This window comes from Thalia democratica, chromosome 8, assembly GCF_965202585.1.
Source record: "Thalia democratica chromosome 8, ktThaDemo2.hap1.1, whole genome shotgun sequence".
In the NCBI taxonomy this organism is placed as follows: Eukaryota; Metazoa; Chordata; class Thaliacea; order Salpida; family Salpidae; genus Thalia; species Thalia democratica.
Window position 1 is genome coordinate 32968286 of NC_139172.1, and position 17050 is coordinate 32985335.

The following is a 17050-nucleotide window of genomic DNA, read 5'->3' on the forward strand; positions in this document are numbered from 1 at the left end:
ACTCTGTTTAAAAATAAATGTAAGTTAAAACAATTATATTCAATATAAATAACTTATCGGTTTTGCTTTTATAAGCTATAATCGAAGAACCTAAACTCAACAAGATTTAACTTAGATTTTTTTACTTATACAAGCTAACGCAGATAAATGTTAAGTTTTTTCTTTTGCATAACACAAATATTTTATAGTTTTGTTACATAAACAAAATAAACTTTTTTGTTTAAGTTTTACCTTAGGGTCAAATATTTAATAGCAAGCTAAAATTATTAAAATAGCAGTTAAAAGTAAAACTTTGATGACAGCCCAAAATTTTATAATCGCCCCTTTTTTGCCCCCTTACAAGTTATCGCCCACCCTTTCACCCCCTTACTAATTATCGCCCCCCCTCCCCCCCCCCCCCCCGACTTACTAAAATCGACCTCAGGGGGACGATATTGCCCACTTTGGGAAACCTTGGTTTATAGGGTGTTTTTTAAAAACAAAATACTTTTGTTTAATATTTTTCTACATTTTTTGGTAATTTTTTTTAAACTTTTTCTTATAATTAATTTTACTTTTAATAAAGTAATATTTTACCATCTAAGCAATCTGATGTTGAGTATTTTTATTAAACGAAAATTGTTTACACAGCATTTTCTATTCATATTTTCAGTAATTTACATTAAAGATTATTTTATAATTTTTTAATGAATAAAAGAACACTCAAATTTTTTCATTCCAATATATTTCGTCAAGTTCTCTTCAGGGAAACTACAATTGAAACAATAAAATAAAACACAACACATATATATACAAAATGATATTTTTTTTACAAACTAATTAACTGATCAATTAAGTAAACATAAATGTAATCAACGAAAATGTATTCAACAAAGCTTTAAAAATCAACACAAAGTGGTCTTAACTAAATAAGGCTAGGGTGTAATCAAATTCTTTCATTTTGCATAAATTTGGTTTGTTTCAGTGTATTAAAATGGCTTCAAGTCTGATTAATTCCAATGTATTTGAACATTGTCGCATTACACTGAATTTAGATAATGCAAACTTTTTTCCATAACTTGGATTATTCACAAGGTGTTCTGCTATCGCAGATCTTATTATTGCATTTTTGACTGCAATACTCTTTTCGTCTTTTTCATCTTTAATATATGAAGTGATACACTTTGGAACATGTTCCTTTGTTCTAATTGTGAGGTGTCGAGAAGTTTGACCAATGTAGCTGCTGTCACAGCAGCATTTAAACTTGTAAACTACAAGACTCTTTTCTTGAGGTGTCATTAGGTCTTTTACCGTACGTTGAAGTGTTGGTTTTGACATAAACAGAACCCTAGGATTTACCGCATGATATGTTTTACTTGTTATATCCACTATTTTCTTCTCAATTAGTTTCGATTCGACACCAATATATGGAAGTTTTAACAAAATTGGGTATTTATCCGGTCCATAAGGTTTGGCTATATTTGAATTGGTAGATTGTGACTTAATTACTCAGTTTATCAGCATTTCGGGATAACCATTGAGTTTAAGAATTGACTTTATATTGTTAACTTCATCGGATAAGTATTCTGGTGAGCAGATTTTTTGTGCTCTACTGTATAGAGCCTTAATCAAACCAATTTTTCTACGTTTACTACAAAATGTTTCGAAGTTTAAGTAGTTGTTGTTGAAGGTAGGCTTTCTGTACACTTTAGTTGTGAATTTTCTATCTTTCTTAACAATTAGAACATCGAGAAAAGCTAATTGGTTACTTGTTTCAGATTCTTTGGTAACCTTAATGGATTGATGTGCTTTGTTTAGTTCTAGGAATAAAAAATTGTTTTCTTCTTCACTGGTTGTTATTATGAAACAGTCATCAACGTACCTCATATACTTGGTGTTTGGGTGCTTAGTTATGAATTTGGGTATCACTTTATACTAAATATATCCCATTAGGATATTTGCTAATGTCGGTCCTAGAGGGGATCCCATTGCAACTGTATATATACGTGTTGTGTTTTATTTTATTGTTTCAATTGTAGTTTCCCTGAAGAGAACTTGACGAAATATATTAGAATGAAAAAATTTGAGTGTTCTTTTATTCATTAAAAAATTAATGATGATGTTTAATGATTATTGACTAAATTTGTATCTTTGTTTTAAATCTAGGTTTCCAAAAGTTATTATTATATACGCCCCTTTTATATTAGTTACACATTTACTTTTAGGTCACCGTAATAATTAACGACCAATTGTTATCCAAATTAACCTTTTGTTTGATTTTGTATTGAATCCTGTTCCAATTAATGCTTATAAAGAACAATCAATTTCGCTTTAAGTTTAATTTCTTTGGCAAAATAAGGTCACAATCAAAACTCCCTTAACTAAGATTTAATTAGTTTTTTTATTATTAAAATTAAATGTTACCTAAATCGGACGTATTAGTTCTCAAACATGTTTGTAACAACTTACACAAAAAACTTTTTTTTCTCTGTTTTTCTTGTTTATATTGCTTTCATTTATGGAAACTTTTTTTAAATAATGCTTATGAAATACAAAAAAATATTTAAAGTTTAATTTGCTTATCAAGTTAAGGTCATATCGTCCTAGAATAGTTAGTTTATTATCAATAATTTTTAAAATCTATCGCTACCTAGAAAAAAGTATCTAAAACTTGTCATTTGTAATTATAAATTATACAAAAAAAAATATTTTTTCTCTTTTCTTTTGTTTACTTTGCTTGCTGGATGTTCAATTCACGTATATAAATTAAAATTAATTTATTTACTTTAATGTGCCTTTTTCTAATACTTTTAAAAGCAATATTTTCTTGATTTTTATTGATATTTGGTTTCTTGTCTTTCTGATGTTACTTTACGTATATTAATAACTTTAAGGATCAAGAAAAAAAAAACATACATGATATGGTTTCTTTTAAAAGCAAGTTCCTCCTTAAAACACGAAACAATTTAGATATGTATAAGTTTTTTTTTTAATTTTACGGAAACCTTTTTTATCGTATTTGACTTAAGTTTAACTACTCAATCTTTTTTTTCACTTGACTGTTCTAAGATTCTTTCAACAGTAAAAATGCATTTTTAATTTGAATGATTAGCATTTTATTTTATTTAATATTACTGATTGTTTTTCTTTTTCATTTCAAACATTTTTATTTAGATATTGTTTTTAATAAAAATAAAGTTTTTACTAACTTAAACGTAAAACAACTTTATTTAATTTAATGTTTTTAAATTTCGTTTTTGATAAAAATATCTAACATAAAATTGAATAAGTAATATAAAGATTTAAAGATAAAAGTTTAAGAAAAGATTTAAGCAAAAAGTGTGCAGTTGTCAAATAAGGTACGAAGACACTTTTAAACAATTTGATATTTTCTAATTTTTTTTTTTCAATTTTATTTATTGTTCTCTATTACTGTTACCCCTAATCCTTACCTAAAGTCAGCATTTTTTGTTCTTCCTTTATTTTTTTTTGTTAACTTTTGCTACTACTCCTGCCAAAAACCCTTAGATTTGTTCGATACTTTTTTATTTATTTATTTATTGTGTTTATTAATTTACCCTTGTGTTGATCTGTCTATCATGCAAAAGTGAAAGTAACCCTTTATTCAAATTCTGTCTTGCAATCTTTACTCGTCTTCAAAATAAGTAGCAGGACATATATTCACAAAGGGACACTTTTCTACGGAAGATCAATAATGCACAATCGGTCGTTTTTCACAAAAAAAAAACAAAAAAATAATTGTTGGTAAAGTATTTATAAAAAAAGTTACTGACCGAGGATAAGGGTAAGGGGTAACGTGATAGTTAAAAAAACTAGTAAAATTATTAACAAAAATAAAAAAAAAATAAAAAACCGACCGATGGTAAGGGATTAGGGACTAAAGGTAATACTGATAGTAAAAATATAAAGTAAAAAACAACAAACTTAAATTATTGTTATTAAAAAAAAAAAACAATAAAATAATTAATTATCAAACGAATGGAAAACTAATTTTTAATCTTGAAGTAAATATGATTTTACAGCGTACCTTAAATATATAATGTAAAAATATTAAAATATAAAAATTAACAAAATTAACAAAATTTCTAAATAACTATAAAATGACAATTAAGCGGATGCGTACTTCATAAAGTGCGTATTTTATCGGTTTATTTAATTTGGTATAAATAAATTCTAAAACTATGGTTTAGATTTAGAGCCTAAACTAAGTCAATATGAACTAGTTTGGTTTTGGTGCGACATCATCCTAGTTTATTAGCAATTTTTTATCTACATCTATTATAAAAAAATTAATTATTTTTATCCTTTTTAAGTATTACTAAAGTGATAACACCAGGCTTAGTTTTAAACGTGTACATTTGGATATACATAGCAGTTTTTAAAAAATCCTAAATATATAAATTTGTCGCAAAAATGTTTTGTAAAAAAAATTAAATAACTACCATTATATAAACTTATCAAAAACAGTTTATCGAAAGAACAATATAAACATAGTTTTTGCTATAAAACGTATTTTAAGTATAATAGTTTTTTATAGGTATAATTTTAAGCATAGAATCCATTTCAATATTTACTTAAGCAATTTACATTTGATACGGAATTAGCATATTTAAAAGAGTTTTATATAAATTTCAGCAACATTTAGTCAAGGACTTGTTTTTTCTTGTAAAATATATTAGAAAAAAAAATAATTAAAGTTTTATAGAATTAATAAAACAAATTCAAATTAATTTCCACAGAATTTCTTATACTTAAAGAATTTTACTTTAATTTATTTATAACGGATATAAATATATATAAAAATAGATTTTAACATGTACTACTAACTAATCTTTATACTTTTAAGTAAATTTAATTTAAACTAACTTATTTTATTTTTTACCGTTATTAAATAATTTTGATATAAAGATCGCTAACTGGACACAAAGTTTAAAATAAACAAGCAATCTAAAGTTTTATGGCCTTAAGATGGATAAAAACTGTTTTAGCATACTATTAACTGCATTTTATAATGTGATAGTTTGAGATTAAAATATTAAAAGTTACTTAAGAGTTTTCTACTGCTGACCGACTCTTAAAAACCTCTGAAGTATAAGACTCTTCTTTTAAACAACGGCAGGTGGATCGATTGGTTTCGGGTGGATCTAAGGCGAACGATTTGAGGATACAATAAAACTACAAAGCAACGCTACCAAGGTAGTATAAGAAAATTCGCGCATAGATAATCTTCTATTATATAGCTGTAACAAACCACTTATTACATTTAATGTTTCGTTTTATTTTAGAAGAGTTAAAGATAAAGAATTTCAATGTTTTAAGTGACGTCACGATTGGTATTGAGAAAAGAAAATGAGAGAAAAAGTTTAAAACTTAGCTTGCAGACGCAAGTCGGGCGGATTATTGACGGGGAAGAGAACTGACACAACGACGTGGAAACGGCACAACGACGGAGAAGCGAGTGAGCCGACAATGAAACTTTTTCAAGACGTGTGGTAATTAAACGAGGATAGGAAACTTTATCGTCTAGTCTATTATTTGTCCATATCAAGAAAATGTTTAGTAGTTAGTATATGTACCTACTGAGCTCTTTAGTAGTGGTTGGTAGTTTAATTAATTGCATCACCATTTATTTTATTTATTTCACAGAGTGTATATTAATCTTGTATATTTACATAAATCACGTGCACTAGTACATCCAGTTTTAAAACATTATTTTTATAGTAAGTACTAGTACATTAAGTTAAGCCGGCGTTCCATCTAAACGCCTCTAATACTTTTAATAACCATAATTAGCAATCTTGTATCAAAAACTTTTAAGTCAATATCTTCACGTTGGAACTATATAAGTTTCAATACAAAAGTTAAAACTAAAGTATTCTTTAAGCTTTAAAGAACGTCGAGCAACGTCACAACTGACAATCAATCTTATTTGTGAATTAATATGGCAACATAATACAACAACTTTAACCAAAAAAAAAAAAAACAAAATCTTTGTGTAAGGAGTCAGAGTGTCAACAATTAAAAAGTTTATCTTCCTAGAACATAATCAAAAGTATGTAGTAGAAATTTAAACAACGTTTTAGAATCTAAGACCAAACAAAAATTCTTTAATTATTAATTGCGGAGTTTAAGTATCTAAATCACATTTAAGAAAAAAGCAAACATCTTTCACAAACAAAACCAATAAAAGTGAAATAGAAACAATACTATTGTGATCAACAGGTTAAAAATACAAAATGATTTCGCCTAAAAAAGAAATACCACTAAGTTTCATAGTGTGATAATTTACTGCTGCATATTAACAAGTATCCGCATCGGTATGTAACAGGATATTACCTTTTATCACCAATATCCGAATCTGATTAGCGATATTTTTAATCAATCAACAAAATATGCTCCAGAGTGTAGTGTTAGAACATTGTGTACGTCAATCTTTTTAGTTAAAGATTTTAAAACCACGACTATAGTTTAATGTTTAAGCTAATGCTTTTTATTAATTTCAAATGATGTGGTCCGGCGGAGTCCTAGTTTTGTAAATCAATATAATTGTTTTCATTATTCATTTTAAAAAATGTATATAAGATTTAAATACCATAAACATATAAAAAATGTTTTTTTTTAAGATTAAGTAATGTAAAAGAATTGAAGAAATATAAAACATTTTGAAACATTTAAAAAGTTAAACTAGTTTTTTTAAGTGAGTCTAACTAAAACAGAAAAAACAAACTTAATATTTCATAAAAATTAAATTTTTAATTGTTGATTTAAAATTATATATTATTAGAATACAAATTTTAAGAATTTTTGTTAAATATTAAGTCTTTATATAAACATAAGATCATCTTTTAAATCTATTACTATGACCTTCTAATAAATTTATTATAACTGTTGCTTTTATATATTTCATAAACGATAAACTGAGTTCCTTAGTTGGCAGTTCAATGATAAATGTTAAGTTTTCTTTTCTTATAAATAAAACCAAATCAGATTGAATAACAATTATAAGCAAGGTTATTACTTTAGAGTCTATCCTAAGCTTTAGATTTTTGAAAGACTTATTAAAATTAAAAATAAGTATTTGAAATAAATGAATTTTACAGTAAAAAATTCAAGTTAATCAACAATATTTGAATTTTAACAATAATAAAACATAAAATTAAAATTAAAACAAAAAAAAATTATTCAAAGAAAGAAAACACTTTGAAATAAGCTTCATAAAAACTTTTCATACTATTTTGAGAGTTTTAAAGGATTTATACTGTCCTGAGTTATACAAAGTGTGTGTGACTTGAGTTACAACAAACTAGTTTGGGTCAACTTAAGTTTGGAATAGAAAAGAGAAAGCAAAAGATGAAAATTATTGAAAGTATACTTAAATTAACATTATGATAAAAAAATAATATCACAAAAAGAATTCATACTTTTCAAAAAACTTTTAGACAGAATGTTTTCAGAGATTAAACAATAAATACCAAAACTAGACTACCTTTCACATAAAAAACATGCTTAGTAAGACTGTATTTCTAAAAAAATTTAACTAGGCTAAGTGTGTGGCAACCCTGAATCATAATGGAACCTAAAACTGTTTATAAAAAGGTTTGAATTTTTTTTGAGCAAAAATATTTGTTGGGAGTAAAAAAAATATATCCCAAGTTACATCAAACTAGTCTAGTCATCCTGATTTATTAAAAAAAAATAACATAAAAATTAAAAACTTAAAAACAAACAACTGTTTTTTTTTGTTTTAACAACAGAACAAAACAGGTAGAAAATAAAGACAATTTTCAAAAAAAAAGTTTTCAAGTTTTTTAATTTAAGTTATTAGAAGTCTATTAAAAAGCATACCTAATTAGCTTGTTATTTACAAAAGAACCCCAGAATATAATGAGCCAGCCTAATATTTTCAAAAAACGTTTATAAAATTCAAATTAGCCTCAGAATATGGCAATTTTCTATTAATTAAAGCCTATAATTTCTGTAGCTTTGTATGCACCATTCAATTATGGATAAAAGTAATATAATTACTTATTTTAAATTATTTAAAACTTAACATAGTTTCTTAAAATTTATTCATTACTACTACCATGCACATGGTTGCCACTGATGAAGCTGAGAAAAATTTCCTGACTTTTCCTGACTTTTTACCAAAATTTTCCTGACTTTTCTAAATCAAACTCATAAATTAAGCTAATTCTAAAATACATAGTCTAACACTTGAAACTATATAAAGCTTTCAGTCTATTTTTAATACAGTTAAAAACAACAGTTTTTTGCTGAATCTTATCATTAAACTTCCAGTACATCATTTAAACCATCTGTTTATGATTGATGTTTGTAATAAACAGCTCTATCAGCAAAATACTTGTATTATTGCCTTATAAATACAGTTTGTCTAAAAAAAGACACAATTTTTTAGCATTTCCTAGCATAAATGTATCTAGATAAACAAACGACATATAAGGAACTTTCACAACTAAAATCTTAAAACAATAACAAATTTTTACAGTTGAAACCTTAAAACAATAAAGAACATAATTTTTTTGAAATTCCTAGCTTAAATGTATCTAAATAAACGAAACGACATATAAGGAACTTTCACAATTAAAACCTTAAATCAATAAGGAACTTTCACAACTCAAACCTTAAAACAATAACTAACTTTTACAGTTAAAACATTAACATAATAAAGAACTTAATCAAATACTGTTTTTTAAAATGTATGTACTAAAATTTATTTTCTCTGTTTTTTTATGAGCACTTTAACCTCTTCATCTAATGAAAATATGGTTTCCTTCATTTCTGGTCTGCATTTCACTTCAGTATACACATTAACTTGTTACATAAAATACTAAACTAACTGCTTAGTTATAAAGAACTCAATTATTTACTTAAACAAAAAACACTTTGGTTCTAAAACTGTGGATATATTCTAAAAATTTTTGTGGATATATCACAGTTTCGCTATGGAAATGTCCTTGCTACAGATCATCAATACTATTAAGCTTACAAAATCTGCTTGTTCAAGTAGGGTACTTGTTCAATATGATAATAGAAAAATTTTGCAATTATATAAAGGATATTTTACTAATTTATACCAAATGAAGGCATTGAAAATAAAATTAAATATTTTTCTATGAAAATTTTGGAATTTTTTTCTATCTTTAAAGGACTTTTAATTAATTTTTACCATTTGAAGGCTTTAGAAAACAACGAATTTTGTAAATTTAAACTGACAAAATCTGACTTTTTGAAAAATTTTATCAAATTTCCTGACTTTTCCTGACTTTTTTTCAAAACCCACATTTTTCCTAACTTTTCCTGACCTTTGTCATTTTTCAAAATTTTTCCTGACTTTTCCTGATTTCCTGACTTTTCCTGACCGAGTGGCAACCCTGCATGCATCTGTTTAAAGATAATTGTTACTATACTTTAATTATTTTTGTCTCAATTATAGTAGTTTTTCATTCAGTAGAAATTCTTTAACTTTTCTGTAAGTATAAAAATTGGCTTTAAATTATAATTATTACTAAGCTAAAAACATCATTATCATGTGAATATCCTTATAGGAATAAGTTTGATTTAAAAATTAGGTAAAATTAATATTTTTTTAAAAGGAAACTTTATTTATTTTTACTACTAGTAATTAAAAATAAAAAAATAACAACCTTTTAGTTTGGTCATTAAATTAAGTAATAGCTGGATGACAGCTTCTTCCGTAACAGTCAATGGGCATCGAGCATTTCAATTTTTCAGCTGTAGGTTGTATCTTCAATGAATTGTTTATATAAAAAGTGATGTGTAAAATTTAATACCTAAACAGATCATCAGAGTAAAATGACCAATAAACTAAAAGCTAAACTAAACACGAGGGCTAGATTTAACTTTAGTACTGAATTATCTCACTTTAACTAAAAACTTATATAATAGTAAGACTAAAATTGAAACACACTGAAACATATGATGGTAGAGTAAAGGAAGACTACTGTATACTTTGTTTTAATTTTTAAAATCTTTAACATAAACCTTTTTACAAAATGGTTAATTAGATTTCTCAAAGGTTTATTTTTTAGTATTAGTCAAGTAATCAGGTCTTTAAGTTTAAAAGAGCAAGAATTTTACATAACAAACTATCATAATAGTCAAGCCAATTGTTCTAAAAAAACCATTTGATAATCAAAAGTTTACCGTAATTGTATAATTTACTTTTTGTTTTTAATATTTTTCTAATACTTAACTATATTTATATAATTTTTTATAACTAAATCATAGTTCTTGAAATTGAATTTAATGTATTGATAGGTAAGTTTTAATTTTACTTTTTAATCTATAAAGTATTCTAATTCAACCAGTACTAACAAGTCTCAACCTGGTTTAAATATTTTTTTATTGGACTTTATTAAGTTTCTAGCTAGCCAGACTTTTACCGTTTGAGCTTTGAATAAATGATCCTAAAAAGAGTTAGTTTTACATCTGTAACATTGTTGTCAGGTTTATTATGAGCTAATCGTTAAAAACTATTTAATCATAAGATTCTAACTTAAAAAAATTTATTGGTAATTAGAATTGTTTGTATTTAACGTTCTCGCAGTCCCATTCTATGTTCATCACAATCTTATACTAAACTCTAAACAAACTAACTTATTGAAAAAACTACAATTACTGTTCATATAAAAATGATAATCGGTGCAATTTTTTAAGAAATACTACTAATCAAATAAAAAAAAATAAATATTTATTTGAATTTTTTTTAGAACCAGTTTTTTCAGCAATATTTACGGTTCTGAAATAATATACTAACACTACATTATCAAAAATTTATTTTATCTACCTTTGTTTTAAACTTGAATGTTGTGAATCACTAAAGTAAATAAAATAAATAAAATGTTTTTAATAGCTTTTTCATGTAGTTAAATTATAGTATAATAAAGGTTAAAACTACGTAAACATTTCTAAATTAAAAAAAAAGTAGTTATTTTAACTTTATTAAAAAAAAAAATTTACGTTTTGTATCTACGTTAGATAATTTTGATCATAATAATTTAAAATTTACAAAAGAAGCTATATTTTTTTTTGAGGCAATGTTTATTAAAATAATGTTGAAAAAACTATAATAATATAACTATACTTTATTCAGAAAACGTTGTTCAAAAACTCAATATTGAATCTTGTGAAAATTTTTCGTCTTTGCTTTACTACGGATTTTGCAACCAGTTGTGGTCCCATACCGTCCTGTAACTGAGTCTGCATTCAGGGTCTTTATGCAGTGCCAAATCAAGAAATAATTTGAACAGTGCAGACGATTCTTTGCTAAAGACCGGCTTCTTATGAATAATTTCTTCAGATGTTTCAAAAGCCATCACACCTTCGACCATTTGGTATAGAACCAGAGCTGCTCCCCAAAAATCTAAATTTTCACCATTGTAACGCTTGTGATTAAAAAACTCAGGTAAATAGAAAAGTTCAGTTCCGATCAGTTCATCAAAGTCAGTATGCTGAAAAACAAGTGAACAATTAAAGCCAAAGGATACACAACTACAAGTATTGTATTTTATTCAAGAAGTTTTGTTAATAAAAAGAAGTAAAAGGTTTATTACAGATACTTCTATGTCTGTTTTACTTTAGCGTAAATGTTACTTAACTTATCATAAAAAAATAAATATTATTGATTTGAAATTTAATTATTTAATGTTTTATATAATTTATTCATAACCCAAGACAATAAAGCACATTACTTGTTTTTTAGCTCCACAACCGAAATCAATGAGTTTTATTCCTAAGTTTTGTGGACTAATCAAGATATTTTCTGGCTTGATATCGCGATGAACAACTTCATTTGAGTGAATTATTTCCAATATATTTAACAGCTGTTAAGTATTTTTTGAAATAGATTAATATAAAATAATCAATTTTATCAAGTTGATTTATAAATTTAAAATGTTAAACAATAAAAAGAGAAATAAGTAAACATATACGTTTGTTTTATAAAACAGCATTGAGCTACATTTAGTTATATTTTTTGAGTAAAATAAACAAGGAACTTACATCAATGTAAATCTTTTTAGCGTGTTCTTCTGGCAAAGTACCTATTTCTTCAATATATTTTTGCAAACTAATGTACCCATTAGGCTTTTCCATTAAGATTAAAAAAGTTTTTTCATACTCAAACCATTCGATAATGCTGACAATACCTTAGAAAATATTTTTTAGTCAACTTTGAATTAAAAAATGTTAACAATTTAGTATGTTTCAAAACGTTTATTGTTTTATTGAAACTAAAACTATATAGGTTATCGAAAAAAAAAAGAACTTTGTATTTTAAAACCAACTAGTTTACTTGTATAGAACTTTAATTTCGTATTAAAGCTTAAATTAACTAGTAAAACAAAAACCTTTGCATTCTTTATGTCCTGTTGCCTCAAAATGAAGTACTAGTTCTTGAGGTACAGTGTGTCCACAATAAACAGATTCATTGTAAGTTCCCTTATCCATTGATTTAACTGCAAACTCAACACCAGAGCCACGATGTATTGCTATAAAAAGTTATTAGTTTAAACACATTTGTTTTTACTTAATGCTTGATTCTTTAGAGAAAAGTGTGAAACGATATTCTTTTAAAATGAAGTAAGAATTTTATTAAATATTATTTTGTACTACTATTAAAGTTTATCAGTAACTTTAAGATAAATGGTATCTTTATTAAAATAGAATTAATGGTGTCTAAAAAGTTGAGCTTGATATACTATGTTCTTTTTATTTGAATTTTTTTTTTAAACGTAGTTAATAAAAAATTTTCTAAGAAATATTTACTTTTGGTGATATCATTAAAGTTGAAAACAAATCTAACCTGTATAAACACTTCCCTGGCCACCTTGACCTAATTTCTGGCCCAGTTGGTATTTTTCTTCAAATTTGTAACCGTATGGTGAATAAATAAACTTGTTGCTATTCATTTCAATCAGCTGATTATTATTCGAAATTGGTTCCTGCAACTGAGCTTCGTTTAGTTGCACTTTACATGGTTGAACTAATGCTTGAGGAAATGCAGGATACTGAAATAGCTGCTGAGTTCTCAAAATTGTTGGAACTACTGTTGGCTATACTGCATAATTAAATAAATACTGCCGATGTTGGTTCAATAGTGTTTGAGCCATTGTTTGCTGATATAAATAATTGGTAAAATACTGCTGATGTTGGTTCAATAGTGTTTGAGCCATTGTTTGCTGAACTAAATAATTGGTAAAATACTGCTGTTGTTGGTTCAATAGTGTTTGAGCCATTGTTTGCTGAACTAAATAATTGTTAAAATACTGCTGATGTTGGTTAAATAGTGGTTTAGCTGTTGTTTTTTGAACTGCATAATTAGGTGAATTCTGCTGCTGTAGTTGTTGTTCGTGGTTTGTTGCTTTTAGATGCTGCTCATACTTTACATATTTTTGTGCTGGAATTTTAGAAATACTTTTATGTTTTTCGGGATTTCCTTTAATCATTTCTTCATGAGTACGTTTACATGCCTTTCTTACTTGAATCAAGTTTCTCGAACTGGTTTGAAGAGTTATCTTCCATGTTGGTGGTGTAGTACTTTTGTGCATACATCTTTTTTTTTTATCTAAATGCTAAAAAAACAATAAATTTAGAGTATAGTAGAAGTAAACTTAAATAATAAAACAATAGTTAAAAATTAAAAATCCACAAAAGCAAAAGAGGATTTAATAACATCAAAAATAACAGTTTTTTAGTACTTTTAGTACTTTTTATCGTTTTCTTTATGTCCTTGACAAGACGTTAAAAGGTATTCGTGGTGTACGACTCGATAACCTAAAAGTTTTTTGTGCACCAGATCCTTAGACTAAATCTTTTGAGCGCTTTTTTTTGTCGTTTAATAAACAATTGGTAAAAACAGACTGGCATAGCCCCTTAGTGAAATATTTTAGCATCAGCTTTTGACGCAATTCGGCCGTTGTTAATGTCTCTTTCATGAATCAAACTTTCATTAAATTTAAAGCATTATAGTGTTTAATTATTTTTTTTAATTGCTAATTTACTGAATAAGTTAAAATAACGTTGAGGTAGCTAAAACTTTTTTTTTACTTAATACAGTGTTTCATGCGCTTAGGACATATTCACATTAAACAAAATTAATATATTTATAAAACAAAATGAAGAAAGCTGTATAAACTTGTAGTAAGTAATACTAATTAAACTTTTAATATAAATTAGATATGAACATGACTTTTACATTGCTTAATCACAAGACTAAATTTAATATGCAAAAGTAATTAGTACTATTTATTTAATAAATATAAATATCAGAAAATTTTTAGACTCACAAAAGTTTTTTTTTTAACACTAAAAGTAAAGTTTTCTCGTTGTTAGAGTTTAGAATTAGTTTGGAAATGATTTTCAGCTACAAAATATAAACAAAATGTACTTTATGTAAGCTAATCTTTCTTTTTAGATATAAAAATTTTCTAAGTGATCAAAATTTAGCTTGATATATACGAAAAACTAATTTGCAAGCCTAAATTCATAATAGAAAAAAGAGTAATTTTTGCGAAAAGTTGAAAAACAAAATACTGTTATACACTTTTTAACATAACTTTAACAACAACAATAATAAATAATTTATAAGTAAAAACATTGACTTAAAGAAACATGTATCTTTTTATATGATGATTTAAACTATCCAAATTAGTAAAAAGTTCAACTAAGCCTCAGTTTAAGTGAAAGCTTCAAAATTTTAGTTAGAAAAACGTATACAATTTTTATTTATTCAATCACAAAGTTGTAAAGATATTTTAATTATAAAAATTTTAAAAACTCTAAGACGAAAATTTAATTAGCAAAAATACTTGATCTGTAACTAATGATATAACTAATATTTTTATATATTCATTGTGTGTTAACTTAATTTAATATTGGACAAGTTAGGGAAGAAAATATGAAAATTGATAATTAATCTGTTTTGTTAAAACAAAAAACTTTTGTAAAACAAAAATTGAAGTATTAGTATTCAATTCTAAAATTAATCTAAAAAACTAACAACATAAATGTTTATTAATGCAATCTTTAAAAACTGAGTTATATACAATTTTAAGAAAAAATGAATAAATTATTTACAGGGTTGCCACTCGTTTTCTCCAAATTGTTTCCAGGTTTTTAAAAGTACACATTTTTAAGTCTATTTTCAGTTTAAAGTTATGTTTAAGGTAAGAAACTGTTTTAAATAGTATTGAAAAGATACTGTAAAGTTACTTTGATGAAAACAAAATTTTTCATCTATATGATAAATTTTTTGAGTCAAATTGAAATTTCACTATTGAAAATGTGAAAATTGAGAAAATTCCAGGTTTTTGTTTTGCCTCAATTGTTAAACTCCAGGTTTTTCCAGGATTCCAGGTAAAATGGCAACCGTGTATATTTAAAGGTTTTATTACTAGCTTTCTTAGTCACAAGCAGTGGCGTCGGGTGGTCTTTTTCAAAGGGTGCTGCGGATTAACATTGTCAAATTAAAAATCTCCTAAATTAAATATTTATATAAAAATAATAAATGTAGTAAAAAGAAATAGGCTATTTTCTGAGAAAAAACTTTAATATAGTTGTATTAACAATTTTTAGATAAATACAAAACAATAAACATTTCTCATTTTTTAGTAAAACATTACATTTTCTAAACAACTGTAGCTATGTACTTATTTTTTAATCTAATGTCCATGTGAGTTTCTGTATTTGCACAATAACAAATTTACTAACTTAAAATTAAATAACTAGTAATAAAAAACTATATTTTAAATAAATAAATCTTTTTTGCAAGTAATTAAAAAAAGTTGAGTTTGTTAAAATCTTTATGAAAACAAATACTTATCTACAAGCTTAATAATTAGAAATTAATAAGAAAGGGTTAATAGTTAAAGCATGGTTGCTGACCTTGCAGTCAAGAAAGCTAGCCTTGGTAATTTAAAAATAGACCAAGTCATTAAAAAACTTGCATAATAAATCATAAAACTGTTTTTTTTTTAATTATATTAGAGAATACTACAAAATTGGTAACATTTTTAGGAGAAAAGCTGGCCTAGGTGACTAAATACTAGACTTTGTTACATCAAGCTAGCTTAATTTGTTAAACATAAATGTTGTATGCCAAAAATAAGAAAATCTGTTAATCATGCTTAAACACGTTAAACTTTATAAATAGATAATAAATTACCAAAAAAAATAGACTAAGAAAAAAAAATTAAAAAATTTAGTCAGATATTAAAAAATAGAATAACTAGATAACATTAATGGGTTGGTAACTTTTTTGAGGAAAAACTTGACTTGGCGACTAAATACAAGACTTTGTTACACCAAGCTAGCCTGGTATGTTGAAAAATATAAATAATATACGTAAAAAATAAAAAAAAACTTAAAACATTAAAAACTTTATAAATAAAAAGAAAATATATAAAAAAAATAGATTTACAAAATGAGAACTTAATTGAAAAATATAGCCAGCTATGAAAAAATGTCAAAACAGTCTATTAAAAATAAGTGAGTCAGTTTAAATTATTGTTAAAACCAAAACTAGCCTGAATTTTTATCTTGAAAAAATTAAAAAAATTTTAGAGTTATCCTGAGAGACCTGTTTGAGTTTCAATATTTGAAAGAAAACAACATTTTAAACTATAAACTTATTGAAGTTTTTTTTTTTTTTGAATTTTTCAGTTTAAAATTATTCTATATACAAAAATATTATTTATTTAATTTGTCACTATAAAATTTTAAATTGTATTAAAAAGAATAAACTTGAAAATTATTAAACATTAAGATAAACTGAATACTAACTTTTTTTACATGAAAATTAGTCTTTTAGAAACTACTTTTGAAGTAAAGTTTTTCAATACAAAACTAGAAGTAATAGACCTATCTTCAAATCTAATATAAAATACTAAACATTTGTAGATGACACAAAATTTTCATCTATATTATAAGTTTTTATGTTAAATTAAACGTTTTGTACTTAACAAGTAAAAATTGTTTAGAATTCCAGGTTTTTGAATGATTTTTCTTAAAT

General features: G+C 25.2%; 1 protein-coding gene across 1 annotated transcript; it reads right to left on the reverse strand.

The window, feature by feature from the left end:
• Positions 1 to 11192: 11192 nt before the first annotated feature.
• Positions 11193 to 13593, reverse strand: LOC145843155 (serine/threonine-protein kinase pim-1-like). Its single transcript, XM_082950617.1, has 6 exons — positions 13521 to 13593; positions 12845 to 13030; positions 12390 to 12530; positions 12043 to 12188; positions 11733 to 11864; positions 11193 to 11492 (listed from the first exon to the last, which is right to left on the reverse strand). The coding sequence occupies exons 1-6, from the start codon at positions 13591 to 13593 to the stop codon at positions 11193 to 11195; spliced, it is 978 nt and encodes a 325-aa protein (XP_082806743.1).
• Positions 13594 to 17050: the final 3457 nt, after the last annotated feature.

Excerpts from the sequence above, each read along its gene's own strand:
- LOC145843155 (XM_082950617.1), bottom strand. The coding sequence starts at position 13,593 with ATGTATGCACAAAAGTACTACACCACCAACATGGAAGATAACTCTTCA. Across the intron at positions 12,531-12,844 it reads CCAGGGAAGTGTTTATACAG|CAATACATCGTGGCTCTGGT; the intron begins GTTAGATTTGTT and ends AACTTTTTATAG. Across the intron at positions 11,865-12,042 it reads CTAAAAAGATTTACATTGAT|CTGTTAAATATATTGGAAAT; the intron begins GTAAGTTCCTTG and ends AATACTTAACAG.